Genomic DNA, 13196 nt, shown 5'->3' on the forward strand with positions numbered 1-13196 from the left:
AAGCATACTGCACATTAAAAAACAGTATAATATTCATGTCTTTACAGCCAAAATAGGAAAATTCCTTATGGTGTCCATACTGCCCCGTGTTCCCCTAAACTTTCAATTTGCAGTCCAGGGTTAGTTCAAAGTTTCACTGTGCAAAACATATTCACCAACGTTTGTCCTATCCATGGGTTTGAACGTGGACGCGCCTCTGCGGGTGACCGTTGGCAACGACACAAGCAGAGAAATTCAGATACATGAGATCACGCAGACTATTACGATTGGTTAAAGTAATATACCGTATCGGTACTCCTTGTATGGGTACGAAACATGGATCTTGCATGATCAACGCGATGCAACGGTGTTTTCGAATGGTTTTAGATATGAGGGAATGTGTTCGGATCTACAAACTGAACGAAAAACAAACTCTCTAATACATCATTCATGGACGAAAAACAAACTCTCTAATACATCATTTTCTGTATATTTTTGTACAACAATTAAAAAACTATAATTCTCTTTTACTCTTCCATCCTGTTTCTAAACAAGTATCCTATTCTCATCAACAGAATTGTTGTTTTCAAACTGTAAGCTCGGTTCTAGAGGCATCCTAACTGTTTGCCTGGAAGGCAAACATGGCTATTAACTATAGCTAAAGCTATATAATTTACACACGTATTCTACCTAATGTTTCAACAAGGTTCTATTTTTCCGTTCAAATATAAATGATTTGTGTATAGATGTGTAGGCTGCCTTCGTTGATTCTCGTTATCATAAAATAACCACAGTGAACGTGCACTTCTTAAGTCAGTCTTTTGAGCACACTTTCCCGTCTCGCGTGGACAACTACTGCAAATCGGTGATTTAACTATTTTTTGGTGCATATGAAATGAAATGTTAGGGATTGGGAAGATGAAAGCATTTGTTTCACATGGGAAGCTCATATACTCACACAAATATAAAGGACTCACTGCGAGGGTTGTTTTAAACTTAGATTATGCTATGTTTGTACAATACGGTTAAAATGAGTTTTATGTATATGGGAAACAATTGTTAGATGTACTTTTTGAGGGGAAAATGTGCTCTTTATTGCATCGGACATGATCAGAAAATTATGCAAACAGTACTAATAGGTAGTTGCCATGAAATCATAGTTTAGTTATTTTGACTTAGGTAAAATTATTTACACAAAAATAACCCATCAATGTGACACAAAATCTGATGAATTAGGGTCAAATTTTCTAATTTTAAATCTAATAGGCACTTGTTTTTTTTTCATTCGAATGCGGGTTCGAATAAGGTCAATGAATTTCGATGGAAGACTACTGTCGAGGAAGTCATGCAGTTGAGCTGCCTAGAAAAAATGTAGGCAATCCGCACTGCTTAAAAATAAGGGTGGACCACTGTAACCCTAATATTGCTACCGTTGAACAATGCAGTCTGTTTGGCGGCATGAGTAAATAAATATGTACATAAAACTATATCCTATCGCGACGGTTTATGTCCTAAAATATCTGCTATAACAAAAATAGCCGTAGAAATCCTAACCTCAAATTTGAACTTACCGCTACGAGTAACCCCTCGATGGCGACGGAACCGGCGAAGGCGGTGGAGGTAGTGGTGAAAAGTACGTCGAGCTTCTGGAACTCGGCGAGGGTGGGCAGCTTTCCGGGAGCATTCCCCCGACGTCGCTGTGGTAATGTGACCGAGGCGTCGGAGGCGGCGGATACGGTTCCGAATCGTACCGATCGCTATTGCTATTGTTTTTGTACTTGCCACTGGTGCCGCCGCGGCCACTACTGCTACTGGTGCCTCCACCTCCGAGACTTCCTCCACCTCCCATCCCGCCGATGCGATCCCTGCTTCGGGCGCTTTTGCTCGTGTAGTTGGAATCGCTCTCGTCGCAGACATCCGTCGAACAGGGTGTTGGCGGTGGAGGCTGATTGATGATTTTGTAGTGTTTGTACGGGTGATAGTTCGAGGAGTACCGGGCAGAACCCGCTGTCGTGGCTGGCGAGGGAGGCGGGTTCAGAGGATATCCAATCAGACTACTTCCGTTGGTCGTGGAGCTGGACGCTCCGGTGATATGGTTCCGGTCGTAGCTATTGGTACTGTTGCGACTGTTGAGCGTGGACATCCGGACAGCGTCTGCCACGGAGGTCAGCTTGGACACACGGATATTCTTGTTTAGACCGCCTGGAGAGAGTGGTGCGGCTGCTTGATCTTCCTTGGGCTCCGAAGATCCAGCGCCAAATCGGGACCTGCAGGTCTGCAGGAGGTAGACCACTATGAAGACTACAGCCACCGCTATGACTACCACAATCAGCATAGTAATTTTACTGCCACTGGGAGCCATCCTCCTATTATTATACTCGGCACAAAGCTCCGGGGCTTCATCTTCCCCATTAGCACAGTGCTCATCGCCATCGCAAATATTGTGGTACGAAATGCAGACCTTACTCGTTGGACACTGGAAGTCTTCCGGATGCTTACAGCAAACCGCTTCATCATACCCATCCAAGCACTGAGTCGTTCCATCGCAAACCAGATGTTTGTCAATGCACTCCCCAGACTGACATTTGAACTGATCCGCTCCGCAAGCCGGACAATCTAGTTCGTCGGACCTATCCGGACAATCCTTCTGTCCATCGCAACGCCACGAGACCGGAATGCAGTCCTTGTTGTTGTCTCCATCTAAGCCATTACTGGAGAACGTCACCGCACACGTGAAGTGATCCGGTCCACACACCGGCAGCGCTCCGCAGCTCCGTCGATCTTTCATCAACATCAACCCCTGAGGACATCCGCAGACGTCTTCACCCTTGACGTCGTCCGGCGCACCGATGCAGATGTGACTGCACTTGGCGCGTGCCGAATTGCACGTGTGATTTCGCAGCATCCTCGGTTCCGGTGTCCATACGGCCACAATATCCGTGATGTGCGGTATCTTCTGAATCTCCGTACGACGGGTTTCACCGATCATGGAAATTCGCTCCATCCCGGGACGCTCATCCAACCAGTAGATGTATCCATTCAGAGCAGCAATGGAGGATACCAGGCTGATGTGTTCGGTCACCAGGGGTTTGCTGGAATAGATATGGAAAGTCATTACACCCGTTAGAATCAGGGTCTACCTAAACACTTACATCTCCTTGCCGTCGATATCCATCATGTCGATCCGTTTGCCGTGGGCATAAAACAGTCGATTTGTCAATGGATCCAGCGCTAACGCCGTGATTCCTTCGAGCCGCGATATCAGCTCCTTCCGCTGCGTCCCGTCAAGTTTGGCGCGGATGATGGATTGCGCGGTACCGACGTCTGTCCAGAACAGCAACCGCTTGGTCGGATGTAACGCCAAACTACGTGGTTTCTCAGAGTTGCCGATGTCGACATTCCCAATGCGGTCGATTTCGCCATCCAAACTGCAAGGAATTAAGTCAGTTCGTGAGTCATTTTGAACCGTTTGCGAGTTCAAGCGAACTTACGTGGTAATGTTGATGGTGTTGGTATGCGAGCAGCTCCAGAACAGCAGTCGCCCTATCGGATCGATCACCATGTCGAACGGGGATGAAGCCGGGTCGATGAACACCTTGGCGCTGGTACCGTTGTCAAACGCCCGTCGGATAATGGGACCCCGACCGTCAATCTGAAACCCAAGAAATACCATTAACATTCAAGAATTTGCTTGTATAACACTTCACCGCCTTACCCAGTAGACGTAACGCGTCACAACGTCGTACTCCACGGCGCGGATGTTCTTCCCCGTAACCGGCAGAGGCACATCCGGCGAATCGGTTGTGTTGGGCATGAACCGTCCGAACGAATTCCGCTGGCTGAAGATGATGTAGTTCTTCGGTGGACTACAGGATACGCGATTCGCTGTCAAGGTGTAGTGCGTCGGACAAGCGCAAGTCATCTTCCGTTGACCCAGCGCCAAACACAGATGCGAACAACCTCCATTGTTGGTTCGACATTGATTCGATCCGGACTGGCGGAACGGATGGAATGCTAATAGCGAATTGGTGTACTTCAGGTTCGTATGGACAAGAGTACGGTTGAAGCCGGTGGTCTTGTTGGCGCGCTCGATCTCTCCCGTATTCCAATCGCTCCAGTAGACGTAGTCCTTGTATAAGGTCACGGCGTGGGGAACAAACGGATTGTCGGAATCTGCCGTCACAAGAACTTTCCGTTTGGTGCCGTCCCATTCGGCAGATTCAATAGCAATCGGCGAACTCTGACAGGCCCAATACAGACGGCGAGTGTCCGGATCCAGCGTTAACCCAGTCGCAAGGTTGGCTCCCGAAATGATGGTTTTCAACTCACTTCCGTCCATCACAGCTCGACGGATAGAATCCGAAGGCCATTCTGCCCAATACATCAATCCTCGACGTGGTTCTAGGATCAGATTCCTCGGTTCTTCTATCCCCTTCCAGATCAAGATCCGCCGACTGCTTCCGTCCAGCCTAGCCACCTCGATCCGTCTAGCTTCCGCATCCGTCCAGTAGATGTTGTGAGCAAGCCAATCCACAGCGATCCCTTCCGGTTGAATCAATCCGGATTCAACGATTTTCTCCACGTTCGAGCCGTTGATGTACGCTCGGGAAATGTGCTTCTGCTTTTGACTAGCCCAGTAAATTCTCCGATCGGCTATGTCGACGTCCAGGTAATGGGCGTCAATCACACTTCTAAACGGAGCGTAATCCGTATGGTTGTGACTATCGATGGAAATCCTTCCGATGCTTCCCGTATCGTGTCTTGAAAACAACAGAAACGCAGATGGTATGAAGCAAGTCCTGTTGTCGCGATCCAGCTCGTAATCGATCTGACATCTGCAGACGTAGTCCCTCGGTCGGTTGAGACACAGCTGGGAGCAACCTCCGTTCCGTATTGCACATGGATTGTTGCCTTTCGCATCACCAAGCTTCGCGACCTTTAGACCCATCAAATCAGGGAATGCTTCCACGATAACTGTTCGATCATTTCCATTCAACTTATTTGCTCGATCAATAGATCTTCTCTGCCAATCAGTCCAATATAGATAATCACCCAACAGGCTCAATCCAAACGCATGCGGCAAATTGTCCGACAGGATAATATTCCTACCGGATCCGTCCATATTGGCGACCTCGATCCGGTCCATCTTTGCATCGCACCAGTAGATCTTCCTCGCCTCCACATCCAAAGCAATCCCATTGGGCCAACCCAAATTCTGCTGAACGATCAACACCCGTTCCGTCCCGTCTAGCGAAGCTCGCTCAATTTTCGGATCTTTCTCACTCCAGTCACTCCAGAACATCCAACCCAGCGTCGGTGCCAACGCGATTGCCCTCGGTTCTTCCAGATGCTCGTAGATCAACACCCGCCTGAACGACCCATCCAAGCGGCATACCTGTATCCGATCAGTTCCGGTATCCGTCCAATACAAATTTCGCGCCAACCAATCCACCGCCAGTCCATCAGGGCTCTGGATCTCCGTGTTGACAACTTCGACCATACCCGTGCCATCGGGTCGTACCTTCTTTATTGCGTTCGATCCCTCGTCCGACCAATAGATGTAGTTATCCACCGGGTCGTAGTCTATGGCGATCGCGTACCGTACCTTCCCCAACTGCAACTGAATGCTGGTATAATCCGGCGAATCCAGTGATATCCGACTGATTTGAGTTCGTTGTACCACGAACAACATATCTTGCGGACCATCGGCGCACTGTGTCCGGCTGAGTAGTTTGACCCCAGTGGGACAGGCGCAGCTATACCCCGCCATGTTGGTTGAAAGAAGACACAGATGGGAGCAGTCGCCGTTGTTTCTCCGGCAGGGGTTATCTGCTGCCGGTTGAAGACGGGGGTCCCATGCGTGGATGGTGATTGGGACGACGGGACTGTCCAAAATTTTTTCGTGTTTTTCGGTGGCTATGTTGTAATAATGTAAGGTTCCGTCTTGCCAATCGGTCCAAAAGAGGTAGTTGGGTGCGAAGGTCAAACTATAAGGGTAGTCTAGGTTGTTGACCAGGGTCCTCCGATTGCTGCCGTCGAGGTTCATCACATCCAAGAAGTGCAAATTCCCATCAACCCAGTAGATGAGTTCATTTTCCAGATCAACGGCCAATCCGTTTGGCCAGAATATCCGGTCGTGCACCAGCACCACCCTCGATTGCGGATCGCCATCCATGCTGGCACGTTCAATCTTTGGACTTTCGCCCCAATCGGTCCAGATCATGAACCGCCTGGCAGGTACTAGAGCTATGGCACGTGGCTGATCGAGATCACTCCAGATCAGCACCTTCTGGAACTTTCCGTTCAGCGTCGCGACCTCGATGCGGTTCGTCTCGCCGTCCGTCCAGTAGAGCTTATCGGTATACCAATCTATCGCTAGACCCTCGGGCTTGTCCAGCCCGTGGGTTATCACAGCTGTTTTGTTGACGGTGGCCTGCGGCGCCCCATCTCCCCGCATCTGGGCGCACTGGATCGTCTCGGAGTTGTGCTCGGTGAAGCACACCAGGCCCCGATCGTAGTAGAAGTCCATGGCGGACGCCTCGTTCAGATCCTTGACCAGGATCTCCACCGAGCAGGTGGTGTTCTGCTGGATGGTGACATTCGCCAGCCGAATGTCGATGTACGTGGTGTAGAGCAACTGGTTCGTGAATGCATTGGCGAAACCTGGAAGAGGGAGAGGGAGAAAACCGGAAATCAGATAAGGTTTGACGCAATGAACGATAATGAGGGCAGGACATGTTCCCCTTCAGGATTAAAACAAATAAGCAGCAGTGTCAGCAAATAGCCGATGGGACATGCGAAAGATAGTATCTAAGGAACAAAGCATGACGAGTGCGCGTACTTCAGAAAATGTATGTCCTTTCGCTGCGAGTGTAACAGCTGGATAATCGAAATGATGGTATTCCATCAAAGGGAAAGAAGGGTAGTTAGCTCTTTGGCTTGCATTCGGGAATTAAATGATGACAAATTTGTCAACCGTAAAGACCGGCAGCGGTGGTCGACGTGCGACATGTAATTGAAAAGTTTAAAACTCTTTCATAGTCAACGAAGCGGAACTGTGGGCTGGGAGAAGTATTGAAATATCGGCATGAGTGATTCCATGATAGAGTAGGGGTTGAGATTTGTCGTTATTCCATCGTTGATGCGCAGTGAAAACAGTATAGCAAAAAAAATATTAATAATAATAAAGAGTTCGATCATCAGTTGCAATCAAATCTGATTTGAATTAATTTCACGACGATCGTCCGAAAGCAATATATATAAATAAATTCTTGGAAACACGTTTGAAGAAATTCGTTAACCAATCTTGGGTAAAGTCCGTGAAAAAGTTCTTGTCAGAAACCTTTTAAGAATTCTTGGAATTTCTGGAATTTTGCATGGATGAACTTAATGTGGATATGCATGAAAAAATACATGAATGAATTCTCAAAAGAATACATAAGGACCTGGAAGCCCTTCAAAAGTCCTTACGTATTCTTTTGAGACGAATCTCTTAAAAAAATTCTGTAGAAAAATGTTTTATGATTTTTTGGGAAAACATTTACTGAACTTTTGAAAAATTCATAAAGGAATCCACGGAGGAATTTTAAGGAGAACCCCTTTAGAAAGTTCTGTAGAAAATCAGAGAGAAATTACAAAAATATCCTCTAGAGGATTTTATGAGAATATAGTTGGGAGAATTTCAAGATAAATTTCTAGAATTTATGGAGATATTTTTATATAAATTATTTGAAACATCGTGGAGTAATTGTAAATATATTTATAAAGGAATTGAATGGAAAAGTCTGAAGAAATCTTAGGCGAAATTCCTATAGGGTGGATTCATTAATCTCCGCCCAGCTTAAGTTTTCGCCCGCTTTGTACAAATTAAGACATTGTTGTATGAAGGGTCGAAGATAAGTTGAGTAATGGATCATCGAAGGTAGTTTTTGTCAGTGCTCACCGCATCAAAACAAAGGCTCCACTGTATATGGGATTTAACATTGTGACAGCATTGCTGTTCTGTCAAACACACGAGGCTATATATGCTTACCATAGCGGCCGCTTTGGTTATTTTTATGATCCATTCTCGCTGAAACCAGGCCGCAAACGGCACCCATCGATACAATTCTTATTTTATATCACTGATCGCTTGTATATGCTAAAACTGTAAGGTGGTCGTTTCGTTTTTCTCAAATTGGTGGACCCCTAAACAGTTTGCAGAAAAGACCATTTTCGATAAATCTTACGTTCTTTTTACGTATTTCCTTTGGAACACATGCCAAACTTAGTGGCATCGTATAGATAGAATATAGATGATGGAAGTAGCTTTCGTTCAAAGCTAAATAATATACATCAAATTCTTTTACAAAACTACTTGAGCAATTTCAAGAGAAATTCTTGCAATAGAAATATAAGTAGTAGAACGCTAGTGGCGCTGTTATCACAAAACATAATTATTTTATTATTACTTACTATTAAAATTTTTGATTGTTTGTTTAGTGTCATGTTGTAGGTAATGTTTTGCTTTGGTTAAAAAAATGATTTGACATTTATAGACCCGGTACTCAAGCTGTCAGAGCGTGGCAAACTAGATGTCACACGAACAGTCGCGACATTAGCATTCTAAGGCTAATGCTTCTACTGTGCTTGCGCAGGCAATATTGAAAAACATCACGGAAATACCGAAATTTCTTTCAGTTCAGTTCAATGTTGGAAGAAATCATAAATTCCACGGATATCTTAAGACACGATGAGCTAGAAGGATGATGTCTTTGGTGAAGTTGTTCAGCAGATCAAGAGCAAACTGGCAATGCGAACATCAATTGAAAACTCAACCGCTAGGTGGCACCAGAATCAAATTTCATTCAATCATGTGTATGTCAAGATCCTGAACAGCTAGAATGTTGGTGTCTTCGGTAGAGCTTTTCAGCAGATGAGGGGCTATCTAGTCTGATTGGGAATTCATCCACTAGGCGGCGCTAGTAAAACAAAATTATTTATTCTTTGATATCTCAAGAACCTTATTAGCTAGATGATTGGAGTCTTCGGCAAAGATGTTCAACAGATTAAGGACTATCTGATGATAAAAAAATGATTGAGACTTCAACCGCAAGGTGATTCTATAAACTTTTTTAACAATCTTATCAAGATCTTGAGATAAAGCTACGAATATTTGAAGATCGCGATGAGCTCGATGAGTGGTGACTTCATCATACTAGGGACTATCAGCAAGAAGGTAGAGCTGTTCGCTACCTGGCGGCGAAAAATGTAATTGAGAATTCAGCCACTGGTGGTGGCACTTTTTTTCCAATCTTTTCAATCTCAAGATCCTGATCAGCTAGATGATTTTCGGCAAAGATGTATAGCAGATCAAGAGCGATCAGGTGGTAGAATATCCAGTTGGAAATTCATCCGCTTGGTGGTGCTGATTATTTTCTTTTTAGATTCATTACCTAAAAATCTTGATGAGCATGAAAATTGGTGTCGTCGGTAAAGTTAAATTAAATTAAATTACATCCATTAGGTAGCATTGAAAACAATTTCTCTCACACTTCTACGTCTTCTTATTTTTGGCATGAACGTCTCCACTGGGACAGAGCCGGCTTCTCAGCTTAGTATAGCTATTCGTATATCGTGTGGCAGGTACGATGATACTTTATGCCCAGGGAAGTCAAGGAAATTTCCATTACGAACAGATCCTGGACCGACCGGGAATCGAATCCAGACACCTTCAGCATGGCTTTGCTTTGTAGCCGCGGACTCTAACCACTTGGCTAAGGAAGGCCCCACACTTCTACATGTTAAGGTCTTGATGAGCTAGAAGATTGGTGTAGAAATTTTAAAGTTGTTCATCTACTCAAAAAAAAAAATGAAAAATATGAGTTCTGTATCTTGAAAGTTCTCTTATTCCCCTTAAATATAGAGTAATAAAGAGTTGAATATGCATAAAAGCACCACCAGGCGATGTATATACCCTATTGCATTTCGATTTTTTTTGAAGGCGAGTGAGATTTGTTCTAAACCTTAATTTAAACATTTTAATAAGTTTTGCTTTCAGTAACAATATTTGTAATCACTTATGGATTTATTTCTACACGCAAAAAAATTGTGCGGTAAAAACTACCATTTTAGGGGGTTAACTTAAGCGCTCGCACCGGCAATTTTCAGCAGACCAGAAATGCGCTTGATTTTACCATGTCTGTAGTCGAAATCAGATTGGAGGAAATTATTTCTGTCGAATGTACCAGTAATGTGGTGGGCTGTACCGTAAACATGGTAAAATGTCATGAAATTCCATGGTAGTTTTAAGAATGGGCGTAGTCAGCTAAAATAGTAGTTTTTACTACAGATTTTTTTCCCGTGTACTCAAAAATGTCGAGACACATTCTACCGAAGATGCATACACGGTGTGTTTCGTAGAGCGATTTCAAAACAAAAAATTCGGCATATCTGAAATTTTGGCACAAGAAAGCCATGATTTTCCTCTTCCATTTGCGACCAAAACGAAAATAATCGGTCGGGGGGTCTAGAACAATTTTTTTTTTCAATTTTTTTTAAGGAGTTTGGGATATAACTTAACCTTAGTAAGGACTTTGGGTCGTTTTCGACCCACTTCAAAATTCAAATTATTGAAACTTTTGATTAAAATAACCTAGCAATTTGACGTTTTCTGACAATTAGGTATTTTTTGTGGAAACATTTATTTTTGCGAAAACAAAATTTTTGAATGGCTCCTTAGGGAACTTCCATAAAATAAAAGTTACGAATTGTGACTTAGGGTCGTTTTCTACCCAAAAATTCAAACAGCTCGAAAAAATCAGTGAGTTGAACAAATTTAGTTTTGTTGGGCTTAAATGAAGGGCACACACGTCTAGTTTCAGAAGCCCTCCTGGGGACCCAGAATTGCGTCACTGTGGCCACCGGGAACCTGCTACATCTGAAAAAAGTCCCTTTAGATACTCTTACTTTGATAACCTGTAGTTTCGTAACTAAACAAGTAATCTGTACCGTCCTCATATTATTGAATAGGTATTTACGTGGACTGTAAATAGAGATTCTAAAATCATTTAGTTATTCATACCCGGTTCCGGAATCCCGGAACATCCGAAAAGTAAGTTTCCATCGCAGTTTTGTGTATGTAATTCACATCGGTACTATTCGCGTGATGGATATTTTGTCATAAAATTACTCTGTTATAAGGAACCAATTACCGGTGCACCTCCCTTGAAAAACTCGGTCCAGTATGGTCCATGCAGAACCGGTTCCTGGAGACCTGGAAGGTACCCAATCTGGACAATTTGATGAAATTACTCGGATTGACGCCACAAAACCCAAAGACTTGTGTACAACTCATTACGATTTATTATGTTTGAATGTATTTTGCCAAAAGAATGAATTGATGGTTATTCTGGTCCTTTAGGGTACCGAAATGACCACCGGAAAACCCATAATATGGGAGCACTTAGTTTTAGCATCAAAACTAGGCATGCGACGGCTCGAACTTCATGATTTCGAATCCCTGTGACTCTTCTAATTCAATAATAGCGCCAACTCGAACGTCTTTTGATGGAAGATTAGCATCAGAAGAGGTTCGAGCTGGCGCTTTTAGAAGTTTTGAACACAACAAAGCTATACGAAACATAGTGCTTGAGATCTGCTGGATATAAATAGCAAACAAGTCTGTATGCACTAAAGATCACCGTTTTTGGCTCCTTTTTTGGTGTAATCGGAGACTTATATGATTCACCTGATGTTTTTGTTAAAGCTTCGTATGATTTCGTTATTAAGCTAGCAAAATCGTAAAATTACTGAGTAACATTTTCAAAGCTGATTGAATGTATTTGTTTTATGAATTACTATAAAATTCCGTACAACTCAAATAAAACTAGGCTAAAAATGAACATTACTGCACTTATTGAGATCTCTAAGCAAAATATTACGATCAAACGATCAATCTTTCATAGGAAGATTTGTTATGAATGAAACCTTTCGATGTTTGTATGAATTCATTTGCACTTTTTCTACCATCAAGTTATTCGTCAGCATTATTATTAATACTCTTCTCTATTTTTATCAGATTGACTGGCTGCTAATCTGAGAATATTTGTCAGCAATTCTGTTTGTTTTACCATCGCAAACAAAAGCAAAGTTCTGTCAATTCTCACAACAAATACATGGATAATAGTGTCAACATTGCATTGCTATTGCAATTGGGTTGGAATATTGGATTTATGAAATATTATATTGCGTCTGTCATTGTACAAATGTGAACTTGTCAATTTTCTAGAATCTATGATATAAGGTCGAAAGGGCAAAAGATCGAACAGTAATAAAGAGGGAATAAAAGGTCAAAAATCTTCTTTCAAACATTATTTAATTTCCCATAATGCAAATCACTTTCAACCTTTGGTCCTTTTGACCTTTTGCATTTTCGACCATTTGTCTTGTCTTCCTTTTGTCTTTCGACTTATTGTCCTTTCGACCTTATGTCTTTCGATCGCTTTTTCCTAAACCAAATCAGAAAGATGAATATTGTCCTTGAGTTACAAACAAAAATGGATAACAGGTTGTTTGATATTCTTTGTTTTATAAGGAATGCAAATTTGAACAATGGACGAAAGCAAAAGAGAGGCAACTCAAAAATTTAAATTTCGGCCTCGGCTTGTAAATTTTTAGGTCTAGAGCTGTCTATAATATAATCAATAAGATATTGACACTAGATTTTTGCAACATTTTCATCTAAATCCGTTTCAACAGTTCACCTCGCCAAAATTTATTAATTTACGATGCATTTAAAATGATATTACAAACAACAAAATTAAAAAAAAATGCACTAGATCCCCCGATGGATTATTTTCATTTTAGCAGCAAATGAAAGAGGAAGGTCTTGTCTTTGATTGGTCCAAATTTGAGACATTCCGATTTTTTTGTTATAAAGTTACATGGAAAAGACACCGTGGCATGCATCGCTTAACGACGATTATTGTATCTAATTCTGTGATATTCCAACAAAAAAGAAACGGACATCGTCTTCAGCAATTTAGCTTCACAGACTGTAGCTTGACATAACTCAACGAACAATTATGCTCCAATGGCACAGCTGAAAAACATTCATAACGAAATGTTTCAAAGTCTGAAGCGGGAATCGAAACATTATACCGTCAAACGGGGTACCTTGCAACAGGGATGAAACTTGCACCACTTCGACATGCAAACGAATTAACATTTCGTTTAGA

At 42.8% G+C, this 13196-nt stretch overlaps 1 protein-coding gene across 1 annotated transcript in view; it reads right to left on the reverse strand.

The window, feature by feature from the left end:
• Window positions 1-414: 414 nt before the first annotated feature.
• Window positions 415-13196, reverse strand: part of LOC5572397 (low-density lipoprotein receptor-related protein 6) — a 196701-nt gene continuing 183919 nt past the window's right edge. The window contains exons 3-6 of the mRNA XM_021853594.1: window positions 3695-6642; window positions 3471-3631; window positions 3132-3407; window positions 415-3071 (exon numbers count right to left, since the gene is read on the reverse strand). Of these exons, the coding sequence (XP_021709286.1) occupies window positions 1553-3071; window positions 3132-3407; window positions 3471-3631; window positions 3695-6642 (4904 nt within the window). The 3' untranslated portion in view covers window positions 415-1552. The remainder of the gene's footprint in view (window positions 3072-3131; window positions 3408-3470; window positions 3632-3694; window positions 6643-13196) is intronic.

This window comes from Aedes aegypti, chromosome 3 (genome assembly GCF_002204515.2).
Source record: "Aedes aegypti strain LVP_AGWG chromosome 3, AaegL5.0 Primary Assembly, whole genome shotgun sequence".
Lineage (NCBI taxonomy): Eukaryota > Metazoa > Arthropoda > Insecta > Diptera > Culicidae > Aedes > Aedes aegypti.